The following is a 24,306-nucleotide window of genomic DNA, read 5'->3' on the forward strand; positions in this document are numbered from 1 at the left end:
AAAAAACTGTGAGGTGTAGTTAATGTTTCTTTATTTCTGAGATACGCTGTATAGATGCTGTTGATAGAAGGTGTATAAGGTGTTTCTTCATGTATGTATTGATACTTGGAACACCTGTTGGGAAAAAAACCCAAGATAAAAAATTGTAGTTTAAAAGCTTAGAAAGAACTGCAGAGTGTAACAGCTAACATAATAACCCTGAGCTGTGATACACTTCACATAAAACTGATTGACTTTATCTTGTTCTTGTTTTCAAGGTCATGGAATTTGGTTAAGTAGGTATTCAGAAATACCTTTTTTTAACATGCCCGGGCCAGATGGGAAATCGAGTTCTCCAGCATTAGCAGGCTTCTATATGTTCTGGACAATGATAATTTTATTACAGGTAACTGGTCTGGTTTGAACACGGGTCATATTCTCATCTCATTTGTACCCTTGAAGTAACCCTTTGGCTTCAGTAGAGCTACTTCATGCTTGTAACTGGCCGAAGACCATGGTTTTATTTAATCCCTGTGTTTTATTTTGGTAGGTCTTGATCCCTGTTTCTCTCTACGTTTCAATTGAAATTGTCAAATTGGGACAAATTTATTTAATACAGAATGACATTGATTTTTACCATGAGAAAACAGACTCAACTATTCAGTGTCGAGCGCTAAATATTGCTGAAGACCTTGGTCAGATTCAGTACATTTTCTCTGACAAGACTGGAACCCTCACTGAAAATAAGATGGTTTTTCGGAGATGCAGCATTGCAGGACAGGAGTATTGCCATGAGGAAAACGGTAAGACACTAAACCTTTGTTCACCTGGATCGTTTTTCTAACATATTTGATATCATGAGCTAAGTATTCTTTACTCATTGTGGAAGAAGTCATGCCTACTCGGTTTTGTTTCTCTCCATGGAATATTCAGAACCCAGAACATTGGAAAATTGCCCATCTGCTCCTTCCTCTCTTTTTTTTCTCTAGCTAGAGTGACAATGCTTACCTAGCATTTTAAGTTTTAAACATCCTGCTGACTGTTCTAGCAGTGTGCCACTTTTTTGTAGTATATGTTAAGATTCCACTTTGACATAGTTCTGCTCTTGAGGACATAGTAACCCAAATTAAATACATGCTTAACAGTATTACTACATTATTTAACAGTAATTTTAAGGTACAAGTCAATCAGATGTGTGTCCATGTGTGTGTTAATGCTGCAAAGGTAAGTTCCTTCATTATAAATGACTGTAGTATTCTTAATTAGATCTTACACAGCTGCTTATTATTAGGCAAAAAATCAAGAAGTAGTGTTAGTGAATAGTTGTTGTCTTATTGTCTAAAAGTGTAGGATCTTTAAATGTGTATTTCATGAGAGCCAACTTGAAGTCTTCTGGGAGCTGGGAGAAGATATAGCTCCAGACACAAGAGAAAATTGGGTAGAGTGCCATGAATGATTTAATTAGCCATTTTGTTAATTAGGTAAAACCACAAAGTATTTATTACAGTTCCCATGTTTGTGTACTAGTGCCTGCAGATATTTGCTCTTTTGCTGGTGGACAGTGCAAATATTCCATATGAGATCAAGGGTGAGGTGCTGATGATGGAAGAACATGTGAGGCACAGCTGTGTAGTAAACCCTCTTTGTGGTTTGCATGGGTTTGCTGCCAGATAGAACTGCTCACAACTACAAGCAAAAGGCACACTCTGCTGGCCACAGCAATGAATCAGTTCAGCCCTTCTTTTGTTGTGCCGTGGGACCAGATATTACAGACAAATTTTACAGCAATTTCTGCACATGTTTTTTTGGAAGTCTTATGGTGAGGGTTCCCAGATGCTTCTTTGGCTTTGCATAATTGTCCTAGGAAGGATGACAACAGCAAAGTGAGAAAAAATGTTTAAGTTTTGAACTTGACGAATGAATAACTTAAGTAAAAAGCACATTATATTTTCAGAGCATTTCCTAAATCAAGGAAAACTTTCAGAAAAGAAACCCAAGAGTGGTGTGAGTGATGCAGCTGTGGCTGATTCAGGTCTCAGTGTGCCAGGGAAAGTGTACCTCCACACTTCTGCTAGTAGTTCATATAAAGGTATCTTCCAAAATTATTAGTGTGTTGATTACGTACATAAATACTTCTTCCTGTGCCCTGTCTTTTCCCTGAACAGTAAACATTCATTTCTTCCTAACAAATTAGAAATTATATGAGCCCTGAAAATCAGTTGGAAAAATGTTGGAGGTCCTGTTTTTTAGTCCTGGTTTATATTTGTTTCGATGCATGGAGCTGCTGTTTGCAGGGCTCTTGCTACATATGGTAAGAGTTACAGTGCAACACAGTACAGTCTTTTGCATGGAAGCTGCCTAATCTGAATATGTATTTCTGGGTTTGTATCTGTATTTTATGGGGGAAAGGGACGCCTGTGATTCAGAATAATCCTCCATAGATATGTCCCCAGGCTGTGTTCTGTCTAAAGTGACGTGTCCTTCTTAGACCATGGCAGTAGAGCAGTGTGCTGTTGTAAGAGATGCCACATGTTACTTCAGAGAGAGCATGCAGCTTCTCCACAGCCTGGAAGTAGAGCAGAATGGGTGTGTGTTGTCCAAGCCTGCCTCTACAAACACACATACTAAGTCATTGGTGCTGCTTTCCAGTAAGAGGTATCAGTGCCTCGTGTGGGATTTTGTATTTGGTTGTTGTGGAGAGCCGCAGTCTGTTATGTTCCCACTTAGCTGCTTTATAAAAGAGCTATGTTACTAGTTTCATACTGATATCAGGAAGATGGCCTGCCAAGGAAGGTGTAAGCTCTGGCCTCTCTGTTCCATCAGAATAGCAGGATGGAGGATGGAGGACTGGATTCTTTCATTTGTGTTGCAGAAAGAGAAGACAGTAGAAAATACAAGACTTGCAAATGACATACTAAACCTATTTCCATCTCATTTAGAGCAACAGACCTGGGGACTGACCTGTGGAAAGGTCTTCTGTTTGCATAAAACAGAATTGTATCCTGCTTTTCACTTCTTTCCTGTACATTTGGTACCACCTCAAATAAAGAAATAGGGAATTAGTGTTTTTGGTGGACATGTCTGCAATGTACGCTAAAGTTGTTTTTTTGCTAGGATGCCATTGTTTGTATTCAGACTTCAGTGAAATAAAGAGGCAACACAGCTCTCAGAACAGTTTTTCCATGCTGTCTGTGGATTTTAGGCACTGAAGTGCTAGCATATGCTCATGGAATGCTGTTTTCACAGTGAGAGGTAAAACTTGAAAGCTGAATTGTGTACATAGTTCCAGTGTTTTCCAGAGATTTCAACTTCTGGCATGTGTTCAAACACTCTCAGAACTCCAGTGCAAACACTTGGATATGTTCTTAATCAAGGACATGATAGCATAGGAGTGTTTCCATTTGCTACAGAGGTTCTTTACACTATTGATTTGTGGAGAGGAGCAGAACTGCATTTACATCTCTGGCACAAAGGTGTTACACATGTCCAGACAAAGTTTGATTATTGAAACTTGCTTTTCAATTAAAAACATAGAAAATGTGTATCTTTTTGTGAGGGGATGTCCAGTACTGAAACAATAAACACAGTTTGAATGAGTTCCTGCTAGCAGCTGTATTTATCAAACCTGGGGCATATAGTCCTGATCCATCATAACATAATGGCTAGAAAACTTGTCAGAAGTCTGGTCCTGTTTTTTTGGCTTAAAGCAGAATTGTTGCTATTATTCTTGATGAAATTCTTCATTTTATTTCTTCAGAACCTCCAGTAAAGTCCTTTTCAGTGCTTTCTCAGGCATTCCATTCTAATATGTCCTATCATCTCTGACAAGGTTTTGTTGATACCTAGCCTGAGTCCATCTTGCTACAATATGGAGCCATTGGGTCTTCTGATAGCCAGTGTTCGCAGAAAACAGGCTATTTCCTTCCAATCTCTATGCAATTTCCCTTCACTTGAACATTTGACTCCCATCAATGTGCCCTTCTGGAGGTTGTGTAACTCCAGTTTATTTTACTGTATCTATGTGACTCATGTTGTGTAGAACTCAGATCATTTTTGTTCCCTCTTCTGGATCCAATCCAGTAGAATGCTGCTCAAACAAGAAGATAGCATGGTGGCTTGTTACAGGTTTAATTTTTCATAAATGGTGGGTTATTCTTAACTATATAAGTAATTCCTTACTTTAGGTGGTGTTTTGGACATGTTTCTTTTTGCTCATGGAACAATAATTTTGTTTCCCTTTCCTTAGCAAAGAGGTTGGAATCCTATCAAGAGATTGATTCAGAGAATGAGGATTTAGCTGATTGTCAGTGTGGCTCTTCAACCCCTACATCAAAATGTCAGGATCACAACTGCAGAGCTGTGTGTGAACCTTTGAACAGAAAGTCTTTGAACCAGTTATCTGGTAGTTACTCCGCATTCAAAAGGCAAGATGAAGTAGGTGATATTCCCAACTCAGGACACATGGCTTTCAGCAGTCCCATTGTAAGTAGAAGCTGTTTGGTTCGATGCTAAATTTCTGAATTAACTCATGAACGTATCTCTTTTTACTCCCATTTGATCAGATTGGTTGTCATTTAAGAAATCCCTTCTCTCTTCCACCCAAATTCTGGGTGTCATGATGGCTTAGTTGCATGCTATTTACAACTGATGTTGCAGACACATGTTGGTTCATGAAGGTGTATACTTTGACTCTTGCTGCTCTGCATCCATGATCACTTCAAATCAAATTACTGACTTAATAACAGTTTGTTCTTTTATTTTAAGAGGTTTCTAGCATTTTCTTTTGCTTTTAATAGAAAATATCTATATGGTCAATACTTATTTGAGGTTATGTGAGGAGAAAACTCTGCTTCTGTACCTGAAGGCATCTAAATACCATTCATCATACTTAATCTCCGTTGAAGTGTCTAAGGCTATGAACTAAGCCTTTAGTGTTTACCTCTTTGGGCAGGAAGTTTGCCATTTTCAGTGGTCTAGTACAAGGCAGTGAAGATGCCAGTATTCCTTTGTTTCCTGGTGTTACAACTCAGCACAGGAGGGAAGTTGTATGAGCTTCTACACTTCGATCGCCTGGAACTGATTTAACCTCCAGAGGCTAAGTTTATAACCTGATGGAAACTTTTGTTCATTTCATAATAGGAAACAGATGTTGTACCAGACACACAGCTGCTGGAGAAGTTCAGTCAAATTTCTTTTCATTCCTATCAACAATCAGAAGAAGCTAGCAGCAAGTTATCTTTGGAGACAATGTATATCACTGACTTCTTTCTTGCTCTGGCAATCTGTAATACTGTTGTAGTCTCAGGCCCCAGTCAGATCCGTCAGAAGGTAAGAAGGCCTTGTTTTGGGTTATTTGTCCATTTTTGCAAGTAGCTGTACTCTTTTTAGCTCAATTACAAAAAGAAAAATTTTGTTAATTGAATTAACTGATATTTAAAAAATTATCCTTTTCACCTCTGCAGTTTTGTCCTATTAGAAAGAAGGGAATTACTGGAAAACCATGGAGCGCAATGAGTTAATGAATGAAATAATACTGATAAATTGGCTTCAATCTTTTTGTTTCTGTAACCATTAGTAACTTTTACAAGACAAATTTGGAGATTAAATTGCAGTTGTAATTTTTTCCATATTCTAGTTATGGGTTTTTTTAGATATGGGCATAACTTCCTATAATAATACATTGACAGTCAGGTTATCTTCACAAATAGGTTATTGTTGGCTGAAAAATAAGAATAATCACTGAAGATTCACAGAATATTGAAATTAAGAATGCTGTTACCTCATGGAATGCTGTTCCCTGACTATTCAAATAGCCATTCAGCAAAAGTATGGAAGATGAAGTTTTATATATATATTAGTCTAAAGAAAAATTGCTTTGCAGTATGGGATAAAGTTGTCTCACCGTGAATTAACAGTGCATTTTCTAGTCTGCCCTGGTTTAATAGTTTGGAGTGACCACTTGTTTTTTTTCACAACCTAATTTTTTTAAAATATAGTACTTTTTTTGTTTTCAGATATTTTGGGGTTTTTCCATGTGGGATTTTCATAACTCCATTTTTTGCCAGTTTTGACTGTGTTGCGGGATAATTCCCAAGTAGAGCTTTGATTTCTTTCCCTCATTACCTGGTGATTCACATTCATTGACTTTGTTTTTGGAAAAAAAAAAAATAGTGACATGTGCAGAACTAGATTTTTGTGTCCGTCTAGGTAGTAAGCCTACAGCCATAGCTGGGGACATTCACAAAACATATCCTGTGGGATATGAAATACCTCCTATTTATAAATAAGCTTGGTGTTTTAGTGTGCTTCCAAGCATTCCCAGAAAGTGTGCAGTAGGCAACCTAGAGATCCATGTGAGGCAGATGAGTTCATATCAATAGTATTCCTTAAATGGGATGAAGAATAATATACATGACAATCTTGTTTTTTTTTTGAGAGTAATATGTCTGAATAACTTGCCAGTGGGGTAGATGATCTCCAGGTCGCTAATAGGTAGATTGGGAGGAGCAATGTGGAAGGAGGTCTCTGAGTTCATGGTTAGGGAATGACAGGAAAGAACTCAAGGCAGCAGGAAATTTCAGTGTTGCCATAGGAAGGGGCAATGAAAGGATGCATTTCTAGTCCCTCTTTCCATGATGTTGAATGGAGACGCATTGCAACTTGCTGGAACTGTGGAGGACTGAGCCATAGTTTTTTCCTACCTTTTGGTTTTCAGTGGCAAAAGAGAACATGCTTCCTGGTAACTCATTCTTACGTCCTCACCAGCAGTGAGAAAGGAATGTCAGCCTTGTACGCCTGATTTTTGTAAGCTGTTAGCTCCCTAGCTGTTCTGAGTAACAGGAAGCCGATTATTTTGTAACACTGATCACAGGAGAACTGTCTTTTAATTTAAAACACTAAAAACTGTTGATAAGTTGTCAACAGTTAACTGTTGATAACTGTTGATAAACACAAACTGAATGTTTAGTAGTTCTTTTAGCTACTTAGTGTGAGGGGGTTGGTTCATTCTTCACAAGTATTTTGCTAATTCAGGACAAGGATTAAAGTGTTTAGTTCAATGTGCCGCAACTTCAAAAAGTTACAATGTCATGCTTACTCTGTTCATTACTGAAAGTTCTGAAGAGAAGTATTGCATGGAGTCATGAATTCAACTTGAAACACATCCAATTTTCAGACCTGAAGTACTTCCACAGCTTGTAGAGGCTGTTTACTGTACTCATATGGTTTACTTGAGCTGGCCATCTTTAATACAGTCAAACCCATGGTAAATTTTAAAATACTACTTTCATTATGAAACATACCTATTTGGTAAGGTGTCCTTCCTTAATATAATAAAAAAGGAAGAATTTAACATAAATACTTTCTCTAACTATTGTGTTCCAGATGGGACTCTCTTCGCTGAGTAGGATGCCTATTAAATCTCTTGAGGAAATCAGGCAAATGTTCCAGAGGTTTTCAGTCTGGAGACTAAGTTCTTCTCCACTTCCAAGTGTAAAGGAGTCATCATCTGAAAGCCCCAATAGTTTTGTAAGAAAACTGTCTATTTTTAGAATGAAACTGGCTTCACCTACTTTGGATGGAGATGCTCAAAGGATTTCTGAACCCCACAGCCCAGAAAATTCTCAAGTGCCTGGAGAACTACATCTAGTGAATATAGCTGCTGGTGGTGAACCCAACCATGCTGCGTCATCTATTGCATTATCTCACATACCAAAACTCTGTTACGAAGCTGAGAGTCCAGACGAAGCTGCCTTGGTTCATGCTGCTAGGGCTTATAAATGTGTTTTACAGTCTAGGACTCCTGATCAAGTAACTGTGGACTTTGCAGGTCTGGGGTCTTTAACGTTTCAGCTTTTGCATATCCTGCCTTTTGATTCACTGCGGAAAAGGATGTCAGTGGTGGTTCGGCATCCAGTCTCCAACAAGGTGGTGGTGTACACAAAAGGTGCAGACTCAGTCATGATGGATTTGTTGAGAACTGCATCTGAAGGTATCTACAGAACTTAATGATAAGTTTTAACATTTTGCTACTTCAAGAATGTATTTAGACTTTCAAAATTTTCTGCTAAATTGAGCCTAAACATGCGTGTTTAATTTGCTTTCTCTTCTTTTTGTGTGATAGTACATCCTAATAATTCTGAAATTGAAGAGAAGATTAAAGAGAGAACTCAGCAGCATTTGGATGATTATGCCAGAAGAGGACTGCGCACTCTGTGTATTGCTAAGAAGGTATTTCTTTTAATATATATTTTGAACAATGTTTGCAGTTTGTCACCAGCCTCAGTGGTACCACCAATGGAGCAGACATCATGCCTTCTAAACAGATTCTTCTATTGCCACATTTTAGGAGGAATTTGTAAGAAAACCCAGATCATTTCCTGACATCTGTTAGATTGCCATTTTTGTCAGCTCAGGATTCCAAGCATCTTAGCATCCTAATTTTAAAACATGGATTGTCCAGAACAGCCGGATTTTTCTTCAGGAGTCATAAGCAGGTCTCCTTGTGTGAATCTTACCCTGGGTGGGATTTCAGATACAGAAAAGAGATCAGGTTACACCTGTTTTATTGGGTTTCACAAACAGTTTGCGGTATTACAAACTGTGCATGCACAATTGAAGTGATGCTTTGAGATTCCATTTTAAATTCAAAGCTGCTCAGAAGTAAAATTCCATAGGGGTCAAAACAGGCTAGAAGCCTCTTGACAAAGCTTTATGCAAAGTGAAAGTGCAGGCAGTGTGGCTGTGCAGCCATCGAGCTGTACCCTGCTGTGCAGTGGTTCTGTGCCAGTGTCAGTGCTGCAGGTGAGCAGCAGTGGGGACAGTGCACTGTGCCCATTGCCCTGCCTGCCTTCCATCTAAATGGAAATCTGTCAGGCAACCCCAGGAACCTGCAGGGTGCCAATGAGTAGCCTGGCAAAGTAGTCTAACACTCTGAACATTGTACTAATCTATGGACATTCTGGAGCATGTGAGCAATGTGCTGCCAGGAGCTGCAGTTGCAGGTTCAGGATATGGATAGCAGAAGTAACCATGAGAACACTTTTGATGCACTGTTGAAAATCCATTATAGATACATGCCTATGTTTTCCCTCCCTGTGTAGGTGATGAGTGATGCAGAATATGCAGAGTGGTTAAATCATCGTTTTTTAGCAGAAACCAACATTGACAATAGGGAGGACTTGCTGCTTGAATCTGCCATGAGGCTTGAGACCAAACTAACCTTGCTTGGTAGGTAGAAAATACTGTAACTCCCAGGAAAATGCCTGTGATGTTCATAATTGGAATTTGCTTGCAGAGAGCTGTGTTAATCTCAAGCTGTGTAACACATAGCTTTCTAATGACTTAGAATTTATCATCACTCCTGAATTTTCATAAATCTCTCTGGTAAGTTTGTGCTACTTGTAAAGCACACTGAAGACAGATGGTGCTCTCCTGTTGTTTGTAAAAATCTACTGTTTTGGGGGTTTTTTGTTTCTTTTATTGTTAATATTTTGTATTTTTCTATCTTCACTAGAGTTTTTAAATGCAATTATAACAAACACATGAAATGATAGTAACAAGTCACAGGCCTGCCTGTACAAATATTCAGAGATACCCGACTTCTGGGCATATTTTCTATCAGTGTTGCATTTGTGGCACAGCAGGTGTGCTTGTGCTGTATTCTCCTTTAATAACATGGAGAGAAGTCAGGCATGCTTCTGCCAGAACCATTCCTCTGAAAGTCATTCAGCTGTGCAGAAATGAAACAAAAAATGTTTGCTGTAGGTGTGTGAAAGGTAAACTGCAGGCAGTCTGGGATAATCATTTTAGAGAATTGCCCAGCAAATAACATTTAGAAAACAAAGTGCAAAGATCTGACTGTGGTGGTAAAGGCAGCTCATGCTAGAAGCTGAAGAGAGAGATCCTATTGTGTAAAGGTGCTCCTTCTCTCAGTTTGCTTAGTGTAAATGCAATAAACCTTCATCCTGAAGGAATTCTGGGATCACTGGCTTCAGTTTCTGCAGAGAAGCTAGAGCAGTGCTGCAAACTGATTCTTTCTAAGTATATATAGGTACCCTTGGGCACTAAAGCCAGCAGAGAGAAGTCAAGCTGCTTTGGAGACCTGCTGAATTGCAGGTTTGTGTCTCTGGTGTTACAATAAGCAATATGGGTTGGCCCTAACATTAAATGGAACTGAAAATAAGGAGGTTAAACAGCTTCATACTGCCAAGGTGCTTGCTTTCAGGAAATTCCAAGCACGTGGTGGTACCATGTCTGTTATGGGATGTGGGTACACAGAGAGAACCAGCTCATCCTGTCCTCTTGAAGCATTTTGGTACAGCAACACTAACCTTTCTGCTTGTCTAAATTAAGGTGCCACTGGCATTGAAGATCGCCTGCAGGAGGGTGTTCCAGACACAATACAGGCATTACGGAAAGCTGGAATAAAAATATGGATGTTGACAGGTGACAAGAGAGAGACAGCTGTCAACATTGCCTATGCTTGTAAACTGCTGGAACCAGAGGACAGAATCTTCACTCTTAAATCACAGACTAGGGTGAGTAGAAAAGTAATTTTATTCTGTGCTGAAAAATTCAATAAGGCTAGTCCACAGGACAGTACAAAAAAGCAAATGTTGTTTGCTTGAGAAATCAAAGAACATTTGCTTTTCTTTATTGTTCTTCCTTTTGGGTAAAATATGAAATGTAACAACAAAATATGAAAGAACATATGAAATGTTCTTCCTTTTGGGTAAAATATGAAATGTCCCTACATTATGATTAATTATTTTAATTGAATAAACTGTAATTTCTCTCCGTGGTAAGTTAAGGAGTTGACATGGCCTCAGGTTTAGAGGATTGTTCTAAGACCTTTAATTTTTCTTTTTTTCTCTGCTTATACTTACCTTAAGAAATACAATTTGTATATGCCATAAAAGATAGTGTGGCAAGAATTAACTGTGGAGAAAATAAAGTGAAAAAAGAAAGGATTTTTAGTCCAGTTGTGTTTGAGGAAAGCTTGGAGTTTGATTTGTGCCAACATTTTCCTTTTACTCTGCTTGGAAATCAGTGTCTGACTTGACAGTGAGAACTAAGCCTCTTTTGAAGTGCTCTTCCTCCCTCTATCTAGGCTCAGAAGTAAAAACCAGGATTTGATACTGTTGCATTTCAAAGTAAAATGATGAAAAGATTTAAGAAGATGTATTTTCTTCTATGTTGCACGTGCTTTATATAGATTGATTCCACAAACTTCTTGAGCATCTTATATTGATTCTGATAAGGTAAAACATTCTGCAAGGCCAGTTCCTCAGTAATTCATGGTAGCTCACCTGTAATGTGATATGAAGTGCACTTCTGGCTCTACATGCCAGGCAAAAGAAACACAGAGAGCAAAAGTTTTATCAAAGCTGTATTTATATTACAGAATCCTTAATTGTTGCTTTTCCTGCTAGTCTGTGGAGGTTTTCTGGCTTGCATAGGTTTTTCTCTCTTCTCTTAGTGCAATACCCAAGAAAATCTGCTAAAGCAAAGGTTATCACAGACACTTTTATTAACAACAGTCTTTATTAACAACAGTCTACATCCTTTGTGATTTTAAAGGGGTATTCAGCCTCACGTCTGAACCTTTCAAAATAAATACTATACAAGATCAGCATTTGACATTTTCCCCATATGTATTTTATGAATTGAAAAGGGAGGCAGAGTACAAACAGTATTTCATAAGATGCCTTTCTCTTGTCTTTTATTAGGATGCCTGTGCCTTGGTAATGAGCAAAATTTTAGAAGACATCCAGAAGAATGCTTCTGTCAAAAAAAACCATGGTGAGAAACTTGGAAATGTCTCTGCAAGTCCCTCCACCCAAGCTCAAGGGTTCAATTCAGGCCTGGTTATTGATGGAAGAACTTTAGAACATGTCCTTCACGACAGCCTACAGAATATTTTCTTGGAACTCACAGAAAAATGTCGGGCTGTAGTCTGTTGCCAAGCCACACCGCTGCAGAAGAGTGTCCTGGTCAAACTGGTGCAGAGTAAGCTAAAGGCAATGACATTAGCTGTAGGTGAGTCTCGTGGTTATCCTCCTTTCTCTGAAAAGAAGTAGAAGCCGGTTTCTTCTCTTGTATGTTTTGTTAATGTCTGTTTATTTTATGAGCAAGATAATCCTTTGTAGTTGTCTCTGACATGAGATGATGCTTGTCTTCTGAAGTAGCAAATTTAGTCCATAAACATAGGTCAGTATAAAGCAGTAAGAACAGCATCAGTCATACTATTGTTATGTAACATGCAAAGCAGCAAGTGAGAGCATTTTTCTTTCCATCATAACCCCCCAAATTAGGAGGCAGAGGGGAGACGACTGGCTGTGATTTAAAGCACCCATATTTTGTGGTGCATCATGCCAGCTAAATTCTGACAAAAGGAGCATCTATTACATATTTGGAGAACATAGCTCAGTTCAGTTAGGTGTTTCACTTACTAATCCTGTTTTCCTTAGTGCTTTTCAGTGTTGGCCATAAAAATATATTTCTCTGAACTCTCTGGTGTTTGATATTTGTCTTTTCCTGCCCCCTCCATTGCAATGTGATAGTCGGCAAAGCTAGTTTTGATTTTTCCTCTTTTCTCTGTAGGTGATGGTGCCAATGATGTCAGTATGATCCAGGTGGCTGACACTGGTGTGGGAATATCTGGCCAGGAAGGCATGCAGGTAGTGTATCCAAAGACAGCTGCAAATGATGTCAGGGTCAATTTTAAATCAGTTCAGAGTGTACTCTGGAGACTCAATAGCTCCACAGTCTGTTCCCTTACATGGGCAAAACTTTGCAGCCTGAGCCTCACACCCAGGCCTCAGCATTCCACCAGGAGCAATCAAAGCTGAATGCCGCAGGTCAAGCTTCAAACAATAGTTTGCTGTCTGTCAGTGGGCTCCGTATGACTCATGTCATGCAGGGAAATGAGCAGCCTAAGTGTCAGTGATTTCTGTGCAGTGATTTATTGTGTGGTAATAATGATGACAGCCATATTCCTGCCTGGGCTGTGTTGGCCTGAGCTCTGTGTGTTAGTTGTAAAGTCTTGTATGGAAGGGGATATCTGAGGGAGGATAACTTGGCAAGCACTATGTATAAAAAAATCATAAAATGAAAATTTCCAGCAGTGGGTAAGTTGCTTGATTGGTAGTATCTGAAGTTTATTTTTAACGGTGTGGTTATAGCATATCCTTTTGTTCATGTGTGTTGCAGGCTGTGATGGCAAGTGACTTTGCAATCTCTCAGTTTAGACACCTCAGGAAGCTGCTGCTCGTCCATGGTCACTGGTGTTATACCAGACTTACCAACATGGTGCTTTATTTCTTCTACAAGAATGTGGTATGTAGCTGTCCCATTCCAGGAGAATCACAGTTTATGTATTTTTTAGCACTGAAAGGTTTATTGAGGCTTTATTTCCTTTTTTCTCTTCCTATTGTGAATGGTTTCAAAAAGCATGTGTCAAACAATTCAGTTTCCCATTTGCTTGCAGAAGCCAGAGACTCTTATTTCTTGGACTAAATTTCCCACTTAAAGTCATTGTTTGATTTCATTAAACAGTGGGTGAAGGGCACTACTAATATGGTGGCAGCATGACTGTTTCAGCAAGTCATGTCTGATTTTGAAATGTTTCCACGGATTACTTTAACCAGACCTAAGACCTACTGGTTTTTCTCTTGTTTTTAAAGCATTTGTCAATGCTGAAATTTCATCATGTCATCTTTGGCTTTTCAGACCTACGTGAATCTCCTGTTTTGGTACCAGTTTTTCTGTGGGTTTTCAGGCACATCAATGACTGACTACTGGATCTTGATTCTTTTCAATCTCCTTTTTACATCGGTGCCACCCATCATATATGGTGTCTTGGACAAAGATGTATCTGCAGAGATACTCATGGAACTCCCACAGCTTTACACAATGAGCCAGAAATCTGTGGTAGGTTACAGAGTGCTTGGCCTGAAGCAAATTGAAATGGTCAGCATTTGAGCCATTTCTGTCTTTTATGTTTCATCTCAGACAAACATTGTTTTAAATTACTTTCTCTGTTAGGAAATGTCTAGGCCTGTGTAATATGTGCACAAATAAAAACCTGTTTTTCAAAAGATTTTTTAGGCTCTTTTCAGAAATCGACCCAATCTTATCAGACATTTGGATGATAAAAGAAATTAAGGACTTCAGGTAAAGCCATATACTAGACAAACATTGTTACCAGCATGTTTTTTTTCATTCATCGTGTCAGCTGTCAACATGCTGCCTCAAATTGGGATTTGTTTGAGCAAGATAAGGGCACTCTGTATACTCTATATTTTTTCTTTGTCATATAAAGGTCTCAACTGACAAAGAACCAGAGCAGATTAGTTTCAAATAATCCTCAAATAATTTCTGTCAGTCAGGGTACTTTTCAGCTTACAGGTATGTTCTGTTATTTACCTTCCCACGTGAAAACACTTTACATCATACCTGGTCTGTCAGTAATTTCTGTCAAAACATTTAGCACAGAAAATCAAAGGGAGTTGAGGGAGTAGGTTCTAAATCAAAATTATATATCTCATTGGGGTTTTTCCTGACTTCTGCTTTGCTTAGCATGAAGTCTAGCATAATTTTAAATTTATATTTCTAAAAATTTAATAATTAAAATAGTATCTTTATTATAACAATTGAAGGCAATGACATACTGAGCCTGAGACAAAATCGGTACTAATAGTCCAAAGAGAAGAAATATTGACAGCATGAGTCACCTAAAACTCAACATTTTCTTTATGATCAGATCCTACAATATCATTAGAAGGTATTTCTTAACCAAGAGGATGGTCATACACTGGAACAGACTCTTAGAGGTGTGGTCAATACCCCCGAGTCTGTCAGTGTTAAGGAGGCATTTCCACAATGCCCTTAATAACATGCTTGAACTTTTGGTCAGCCCTGAAGTGGTCAGGCAGTTGGACCAGATAATCCCTTCCAATTTAAAGATTTTATTCTGTTCTATTCTACTCTATTCTAACAAATATTACTAAAAAAAGAGCTACAATGTGTGGTGTTCTAGTGTTGTCTCATTTATTATAACCTGGCAGAAGTTTAGGTCCGGTCTAGAAGAGAAAGAAGGTTATACAGTGAACAGACAAATTGTTTTTCTTGTTTGTGGACTTCTACATTTCTCTTTATATGTGCCTAAATATTTTATGTTGCTTGGTTTACAGTATTTTTGAAAAACAAAGTATTCTTTTGGTACCGATCCAAACCTGTGTAGATTAGCTTGAGCAGGTCTGTGCTTTGTCAGTCAAAGAATTTTGATTAAGTAAATGTTGCAAGGCCTCATTATTTGTTTTGATCTCCAAGATATGTACAATGCAGTGATCTGAGCTGAGATGAAGATTTTGAAGCAACATAGTCAGAATTACTGCATTACATAATATATTTTCTTCTTTCACTTTTTATTCCCTTATCTTCTGTTAGTTTTTTTGTCTTTTGTCCATCCCATCATTCCTTTCTCTCTCCAACTGTGGTTGGAGTTACTATCATTTCCTTTCATGTATGGAAGCACATGGAAATAATTGCTTGGACTTAAATACAGTATAGAAAAAAAGAGAAATGCTTTAAAAGATGCAATAAGATGCAAGATCATAATAATAATATATAATGGAACAGTAAATGGGATTCATCTTCAGTAGTTTAAAGCAATTTCCTGAAAGGCAAATAAGTTTTCCACATCACCTTCAGTTCAGTGGTTCAGTTCTTAAAAGGGCTGAATGGCTCTTTGGAAAAAGCCATCTCTCCACTATCATAGAGGACATCCTGGATGATTTGATGTCTCACCTATGTGTCTCACTTCAGTGCCTGAAGGAATGGGACATAGCTGAGCCTGAGCATAGGTAACTATGCTTTCCTAGGTGGTTGATCTGTCATGGCAGTCTGCTGCTACTGAGGGAGGAAGTCTTATTCCTTTCTTCCTTTTTTTCTTCCTGTTCCCGCTTCATCCATATAGTTAAACTGTTTTCCTAGTGCCAGCTCAGTTATCCCATCAGGTCCTCCCAGGAGCTGATTTTACTCACTAAAAGAGCAATGTGTTATTCCAGCAGAAAAGTGAGTTGGTTTCTCACATCTGATGAGTTAAATTAGCTCACAGAGGAGTCAGCACACATAATGAAAAGGGATGGAGATAGAAAAAGGTGGGACTTGGTATTCAGTGATGGTAAGCTGCAGGGTACTTGCCTGTCCATCAACCTCTTCCCCTCCTTGGGACTCAGCTGAGGCTCTGGTACATCCATTCTGATAGGAACAGCTGCAAGATCAGAGTTCCCAGAGCTGGCTGCTGATTTTAATACTAACAGTTAGCTATATTAGTGTGGAGGGAGATCTTTGTTCTAATAAGTGTTACAAAAAAGATGCCTTTTTCATTTGGAAACTAACTGGAATTACTTCTGCAGATAATCTTTCCCCAGGTCCAAATTAATGCTAGTTGAGGATGCAGCAAGTTCAATTTGTTACAATGCTGTTATGTTTTTCTCTTACAGGCTTACTTGCCTTCAGCTTTCTGGATAACCTTGCTGGATGCTTTTTACCAAAGTCTCGTTTGCTTTTTTGTGCCTTACTTTGTAAGTGCTGGCTACAGAATATATTTATACATTTTGACTTAAAAGCAAATTAGAGAATAGAATGAAGTATTTGATTTTTACTTCCTTGTATATAAATGTACACTAAGATCATCATTGGAACAGAACTGAACTGTGGGTGTGCAAATATGTATGGTATTGAAATTATTCATGCCACTTCATGGTAGGACTATACATAAAGAATATTTGACACTGACCACCGTCTTCCTTTACAGACTTACTGTGGCTCAGACATAGACATTTTTTCTTTTGGAAACCCCATAAACACAGCAGCACTCTTCATTGTGCTGTTTCACCTTCTCATTGAGTGCAAGTCTGTGGTGAGTACTTTGTTTCCCAAAGAGTTCCTTACAGAGTGTGTGCATACAGCTTTCAGTAAAATTAAAGGGAAGAGAGGTCTTCAAATACAAAACGGCATAAGTATAAAAGGGTCAAATCCTAAAAACTGTATTTATGTGATCATGTGAGCTCTCCTAATGCATCTGTCATTGGAACCAATAGAAACATGACTAAAAATAACAAAACTTGGCCTCAGAATTATCTTTAAATAGTGAAATGATCCTGCTTCCTTTTAAGGGTGGTTTGGGGGATGTTGGATCAGTTTTGCAAATGGTAAAAAATCCACCAGTGACCTGCTGAAACTTCTTTGGTTCGCAAAGTTTGCATCTCAAAGACAACAGTGTAAATTGCTGATTTTGAATGTTTGGAATTGATTATTTTCTCTGTGACCAGGATAAACAGCTTAGAGGTGTATTTTGATGCCAGAACTGGAAAACCGATATGCTAAGAAACATTATTTCAGTTTTCAAGTCTGCACAAGCTAAAGCATCTACCTTAGCTTGGATAAATCTAGAGTACTTAAAAGGGTAATACTTGGGAGTTTGGCCTAATTTTAAAGAAAATACAATAATGGGTATGGTAGAAGGACACTTATTAAATGAGTTTTGTTTTTTCTTTGACTTTTTAAAAGTATTTTTAGGATTGTTTTATAATGGACAAAATGTCAAGTTGTGATTCCATCTTTTAACTGTTCTTTTGGGAGACAGGCATAATTAAAATGTCTTTATTGAGAACGTACATATAGCATGAGTGTATTCACACTCTGATTAGAGAACTTTACTTAAATGTGTTTTGTTTGGCATTTTTTAATGTTGGCAGGCTGTAAGAACAATGACAATATTGGTTTTTTTTTTAGTAGCTGTTATAGCCATTTACGTATAAAATTACAGAAAAACTCCAGTGTAGAAAGGTAACCAATGTCTCAAGCAAGATATATAGAGGTGGTGTCATGTGAAGATCTCACCTCCATTTGCTTGAGAAAGATTTCTGTGCTGCCAGTGGATAAGGTGGTAATCTGAGGCAAACGTCTTTCACAAAAGAATGAAAAGCTCTGAATTTATGAGAATTAAAAAAATTAAATATCTGGAATACCTGCATACTGTAGAAAGAAGGCTCCATTCTTTCTGGATTGGTTTGTATGAAATTAGGAATATTATCTGAACAGCTGTATCCTCTGTTACATTCAACAGCTGCCCTTGGAGGAAAAGTGTGCGTGTTCATGCAAATACAGATGTAACAGTTTTACAGCTTAAATCTTATTTCTTTCCTTGTCTGAATTGCAGACATGGATACATACAGTAGTTTTTGTTGCCAGCATCCTGTTTTACTTTGTGTTCACTCTGGCTGTTGGAGCAACCTTCAAAACCCACAACCCACAACCAGATTTTTACTGGATCATGGAAAAGCACATGACAGACCCACTATTTTACTTAGTTTGCCTCCTGACTACTTGCATTGCTCTGCTACCCAGGTGAGTTTCTGTTATATAATTATAGATTACTGCTGTTACCAAAATTAGTTTTCTGTGAGTCAGTGATGTTATGAAACTTTGGCTAGGTCTTTCCTCCTTAGCATCCCCCAATAAAAATGAAGATTTCATTACTCTACTAAACCAAGCTATGTGAGGACAATTTTTTATTGCCATTTAGTTCTCCAACTAAATTTCAGTAATAAAAATTTTCTTTTGTGACTTATATAATAATAATAATTGTCTTGGGAGGGCAAAGAAACAGTAATTTTTGTAATTACAGAGTTCATCATTTATATACAAATCAGATAAATTAGTGACCATGTACTGTATGTAGACAAAGAAATACTATACTTAGTCTGTGTTGGTTTGTGAAGTGATTTTCTGTTTGACATTTATGTCATGAATATGTACGAGAGTATTTAGAGTGAAGAATGCATATACAGGCTTCTTTGTGGGGTGGAAACATGCTGACTAGATTTACAGTGGGTCTGGATAATTTTTTGTCTCACTGAAGTTCAAGTTTAATAATTAATTCACCCTGGAAGGGCAGTAGTATTGGGTGAAGGTGGGAGACTCCAGCATGCTGAGCAGGGAGACACCTCAATGAGCCAACAGAGCAAACCAAACCATGTGAAAACCAGTGAGAGAGACTTCATCAAACCTTCTGTTTAGCTTTCTTTAGTAGCCACAGCTATCTTCATTTCACTGCCTGAGCATGAACTCAAGTCTGTAGCCTACTAGTGACGTGCCAGCCAGTGCTAATTACTCATTCTTCCATGTTGTGTCTCTTTCTTTCCCTCTTATATCATTTCAGAAAGAAAGAGACTTGAAATTGAATTGCACAGACAGATACTAAGAAGAGTTGAGGAGAATAAGTGCTGTTTCCTGCTCACCTGATGTAATTTAATATCATTAGACACAATCTGAGCAGTTTCTGGATCAAGTGCTGTAGTACAGGCTGCATAAATTACCAGTCCCGCCAGCAGGAAAGCTGGCAGAGCCATGACTGTAGATGCCTGCAATGGCCACCAAGTATTAAGTCCTGTTTGAACATGTCTGATCTGTGTTTTAGGCGTGTCATCAAGAGTTTTACTGCACTCACTGGGGATTATGACTGATCTGATCTGACTGATGGCTTTGGTTCACACTTCAGCAGAATGACAAACCATGAGGTGCAAGAAACACATAGCTTTCTGTCCCTGCTCTCAGTTGGTTCAGGTGGTGACAGTAGAGCCTTTTCTTTCACACAGTAAATCCCCCCTACATGACAAGATAAAGGCTGTTGTCAGACCTTCTGGTAGGGCTGTCGAGAGCCAAGGTAGGATAAAGGTTTCAGCTTGGTGGCTACTTCCAGTGTGTGGCTGTTGAATTTTGAAGATGACAGCGGTTCTCATGGTAAATTAAAGGCAAACTATTTAGAAATTCCTTAAGTCATATGTATTCTCCTTGTGTCAATACCTCAGAAGATTTATACTGTTGTGGCTAATTTCAGCTTTTCCACTGCAGTGATTTGAAGCCCGGAGTACCTATTACGGGACCACTGCTGTCACACATATGTTTTTTCCCATGTTTATTTCTGATATCCTTTGTAGGGTGCTGAAAAGCCCCCACTCAGGGCATTGTGAGGCCAGGGGGTCCTCTGCAGCTTCTAGCATGAGGGAGTGAGACTGGGGCTTTCACTGGAGGTTTAAAGAAGTTCTCTTACAGAAGGACAGACGTTGGATGCCCTGCTGCCTGAAAATTCACTGCAAAAATCTGTGATTAAATCCAACCTAAATTGCCAGTTAAGTCAGTTCTAATATCACAGAATTATTGAATGGCCTGGGTTGGAAGAGACCTTAAAGATCATCTAGTTCTAGTCCAAGAACTAGGCTTCAGGGTTACTTGAATGGTGTTTGGTTTCCTTTAGGCACTGGAAACAGTTTTGGGGTTTATTTTAAACAGCTTATTTGTAACTGTGTTTATTTTGTAGGTATTTGATAAGAGTTCTCCAAGGAACACTGTTTCCATCTCCAGTGTTGAGAGCCAAGTACCCTGTCAGACTGTCCCCCAAGGAGCAGAGGAAAGAAATGAAGAGTTGGAAAGATGAGTGCAATGTGAATTATAGGGTGGAGCTCCAACCTACTTCTGTGCCTTCCAGCTCAGCTGCAGGTGCTGTATGAGAGGAAGAAAGCACTGACAGTGTTTTGCCAGCATCTAAAACACCTTTTCAGACCTGTTCAAGAGATGGGTTATCAAAGAACACCTCCTTCTTACCAGACATTCAGGATGATTCTGGGAGTACAAGTGGCTTGAATTCTGAAGACTGAATTTACCAAAGGAAACTAATACATTTACATTTGGTGGCAATAGATCATGTGCCAAAGTCTCTGTGTGTGCTTCTGAAAAGGGCAGCAGTGCTGTATCTCTAGCACACATAGAAATTTTGAGTTCTGTTTTCTGTCAAGAAGATGCTTTACTGTATTTTACAAAGTTGGAATGCTAGCTGGTTTAACACAGGAGTAATAACTGCTGATTTCTGCCATGCTGTGGTTTTGTTTTCTTCAGCCAAGGTAGATGATGAACACATTTCCTTAAAAGCTTGTTTGTAAGACTTTCCTGTAATTTATTAAGATGTTCAAGGTCTAAATGTCTGGATTATTTTTATATTTCTTCACACACTAGACTTTGCATACTGCTTATTTCTTGTATGCAACATTGCATAATACCTTATGGTGTTATGGACAGGACATTGCATGAGTGTGGATTTGCAGAATCCAGTTCAGGTAAGTCAGCCCGCTCCCTTACACTGCTGCCCTAGAACCCGAGCATGCCCTGGGATTCACCACTTGCTGAAGTATGAAGTAAGCTACAGGGTTGGGATGTGGTGTTACTGGTTGGCTTGTTTCAAGACTTTTTATTACATGTTGTAGTGTGTGTAGACAGTAATTTATACAACCACTGTGGTCCAGTTTGTTCACCAGGCTATTGCAAGGGCCATCTCATTGCTGGACAAACACCATTTTAACCATAAGAGAGAAGCCCAGATGAGACACATGTAAAATGTCTCCCTCACCTTCTCCTTCACATAAGGAGCAAATCCTAAGTGCAGCCTTTTGTTTTCCATGACAGTTCATCCTCCTGCTGTATCATTCCATTTTGACTCCATGTGCCATTTCATGTTGTCTGCCACCAAAACTGACTTCTTTCCCACCTCACCCAATTGAGATGTTGGCTGGCTGTCTTTTCTCTAAACTACCTCGTGCCTGTACTGCAAAATTGGGTGCCAGCAGCAATGAGGAGCTTCAGCTGTCTTCAGGTCTTCCCTTACAAGTAGCAGCTTTTCGCTGGTAACATCACTCTTTTTCACTCTCAGGTGTTTTTAAATTCCTCCACGGCTTTATAATAATCAGTTTAAGTGTCTCTAAAGGCTGCTCAAAAGAAGGCATCATGCATTGCATGTCTCACATTTAAGTGCTGTTGTTCATCTGTCTCCAAGATAGATGAGTCCTGCCCTCTGCCAGTTTCCCACTGCTCACACACTGCACAAAAAGTGGCTGAGGTGCATGTGGCAGCTTCTAGATTCCAGACTCTCTAAAATATTGCCTGCTTTTTACTTCCCTTACCAAAAAGTTACATGGACAATTTAGAGAGGAGCTTAGGAAATCTGTTTGTATTCACTAGCACCTGTTGAAATAAACAATTTCCTCAAAGTGTAGCTGCTAATGAATTATTAGTGTTGAGCCCATTTTTTGGTTCTGTTACTGTCTCAAGTTTCTGCTTTCAAATTGCCAAGATATGTGTGCTTATTTTTAGGCACCATGTTTTGGGCAAGGACTCTGCTTTCTCATTGAACCATGAGCTTTCCACATCAATGATCAACATTACATATTCCAAATCTTTTAAGATCTCTGAAAGAATTTAAACAAACGCTGTGAGGTCTGGACCAGCTGCTGCTATACATGGCAGATATTGAGGGCATGCTGAGTTCATTCAAATGCCAATCACCACATGTTACTAAATGTTTAAAACACCTCTGTATTCAAAAGGCAGAATGTAATTAGGGCTGACTCTATCCCTAGTGTTAGTGAGGGGAGAAAGAGAAAGTATACTTTTTGTGTAGCCTGTAGAAGAAAAGTAATGGATGGAGAAAGTGATGGCAGTCATTTCTGAATTATTTTTAGTTTGGTTCAACATATGACAAATGTTTTTGGTAGGTTCTAACATAAAGTTAGTGGAGGCCTTTGAAGTGATGGCAGACATTCAAACTCCAAGAGATCATGTTGGTTTGAGTTACTTTTTCAGATATTTATCTGTAACATCCTTCTTGCTGTGGGGGCGGCACCTTGCCACAGGTGTACTGCAGGTTTCCCATGTCAATCATCTCAGCTTTCTTGACAAGAATTGAGAGCTGCAAGGCTGCTAAAGAGTCAGCAGGTTGTGCAGGGAGGCAAGCTGGTACTGGGGCAGAATAATACAGGAAGAGAGTTACTGGGATGAAGTGAAATAATCTGCTCTGCTCCACAGCCCCAAGGCAGGCTCAGCTCCACCCTTGTCCTTCCTAGTGGATGTTATCCTGCTGTAAAGAGCTCCGGAGAAACAGGCAGTGCTCTTCTGCACTTTAAATCCACAGCCTCCCTGCACTTGTGGCCACTGAGAGGAGATTGGTCCATGTTTTACAAGTCTCCAACTCTGTGACTGAGTTGAGCTTTGATGGGGGAGCTCCAGCACTTCCAGTGACCTGAGGCAATGCAAGCCTCAGCTCTGTCCCCCCTGCCTCTGTGAAAAAGAGTCTGGGCACAACACCAGCCTGTGGCCTGCCCTCTTGTTGCCTCTGCTACAGAAACAGAACCTACCAGCAGATTTGACAGGTGATGATCATTTAGTGTCAGGAGTTTGCATTTTTTTCATACAAAAGCTGTAAGTATTCAGAGTGATTTTTCCGAAACCTTCTGACTAAGCCATGGCATCAAAATAACTACATGAAGAAACACGAGTGAGAGTCATCTGTTAGACCGGGGACCAGCTCCATGATAGACATTTAAATTGCTATTATGTGACTCTCTACAAGCCTCAGCACTCCATTACTCACAACTTAGTGCAGTGAGGCTTTCAGGACACTGTTCCTCTCTGCTGAGATTGTAAGTGCTTTTGTACCACTTGAAGTAGTGAAAAGTAATGAGTGTGTGTGTGTGTGTGTGTGTGTGTGTGTGTGTGTGTGTGTGTGTGTGTGTGTGTGTGTGTGTGTGTATTGCATACTGGTACTCCATGTTGCTTAAAGCTGCCCTCTACAAGTCTGTATTTTATTAGAGGATTTCAACAAGCAGTCTTAGTCATAACATAATTATCTGTTGGGTAAAACTTGCTTTGGAGGTTGTTTGGTGGTTTTTGTTTGATTGTTAGTTTTTTTGGTGTGGTGGTTTTGAGGTTGGGTTTGTTGGGGGTTTTTTGTGGTGGACAAATAGCAGAAATAGCTGAGGGCATTTGCTGTGATTACTTGCTGTCTTTTACTGAAGGGGAGATGAGGGTTGTGAGTCTTTAATAAAAGTTTTAAAATATTAATTGGCCATAACTAAAGTAGTGCCAAATGAAGGGTGGAAACACATTGCACTCCCTGTACTTCTCAACAGTTCCATGCTCCCTTTATTATTTTTTTTAGTACTGAAAATGTCACAATCACCTACTTGCTTCTCCACGTAGGCACAGCGTGATCTGACTTTTCCATTTTGAAAATAAGCTTTTTAAGAGCATCTCAAAGGTGCCTTCCACTTGTCATGAAAGGAAGCACAGCATTTACACTTCTTTAATTTTAAAACAAACCAAAAGAACCACCTTCAACTGCCCCAAACTTTGCAGCTACATCTAGAACAGCCTTAACTCTGATTTTGATGCGCAGTATTTGATTTGCAGAAGAAAGGATGTTTTAAAACT

General features: G+C 39.0%; 1 protein-coding gene across 6 annotated transcripts in view; it reads left to right on the top strand.

The window, feature by feature from the left end:
* Positions 1-24,306, top strand: part of ATP10D (ATPase phospholipid transporting 10D (putative)) — a 41,646-nt gene that overhangs the window by 16,637 nt on the left and 703 nt on the right. The window contains exons 8-24 of one of the 6 annotated variants that reach the window (XR_014616132.1): positions 258-385; positions 530-782; positions 4,226-4,461; positions 5,119-5,307; positions 7,363-7,969; positions 8,102-8,208; positions 9,081-9,207; positions 10,333-10,517; positions 11,709-12,018; positions 12,583-12,659; positions 13,192-13,317; positions 13,711-13,911; positions 16,488-16,568; positions 16,802-16,906; positions 18,209-18,396; positions 20,369-21,161; positions 21,508-23,500. Coding sequence is in view for 4 of the 6 variants with exons in the window: in XM_084204978.1 (XP_084061104.1) it covers positions 258-385; positions 530-782; positions 4,226-4,461; positions 5,119-5,307; positions 7,363-7,969; positions 8,102-8,208; positions 9,081-9,207; positions 10,333-10,517; positions 11,709-12,018; positions 12,583-12,659; positions 13,192-13,317; positions 13,711-13,911; positions 16,488-16,568; positions 16,802-16,906; positions 18,209-18,396; positions 20,369-20,558 (3,110 nt within the window). In the remaining 2 variants the exon portion in view is untranslated. Of the gene's footprint in view, positions 1-257; positions 386-529; positions 783-4,225; positions 4,462-5,118; positions 5,308-7,362; positions 7,970-8,101; positions 8,209-9,080; positions 9,208-10,332; positions 10,518-11,708; positions 12,019-12,582; positions 12,660-13,191; positions 13,318-13,710; positions 13,912-16,487; positions 16,569-16,801; positions 16,907-18,208; positions 18,397-20,368; positions 23,501-24,306 lie in introns of those variants that run through there. The other 5 variants (XR_014616131.1, XM_084204978.1, XM_084204980.1 and 2 more) reach the window with 5 other exon arrangements.

The sequence above is a fragment of the Fringilla coelebs genome, assembly GCF_963513975.1.
Source record: "Fringilla coelebs genome assembly, chromosome: 4".
NCBI classification, from domain to species: domain Eukaryota; kingdom Metazoa; phylum Chordata; class Aves; order Passeriformes; family Fringillidae; genus Fringilla; species Fringilla coelebs.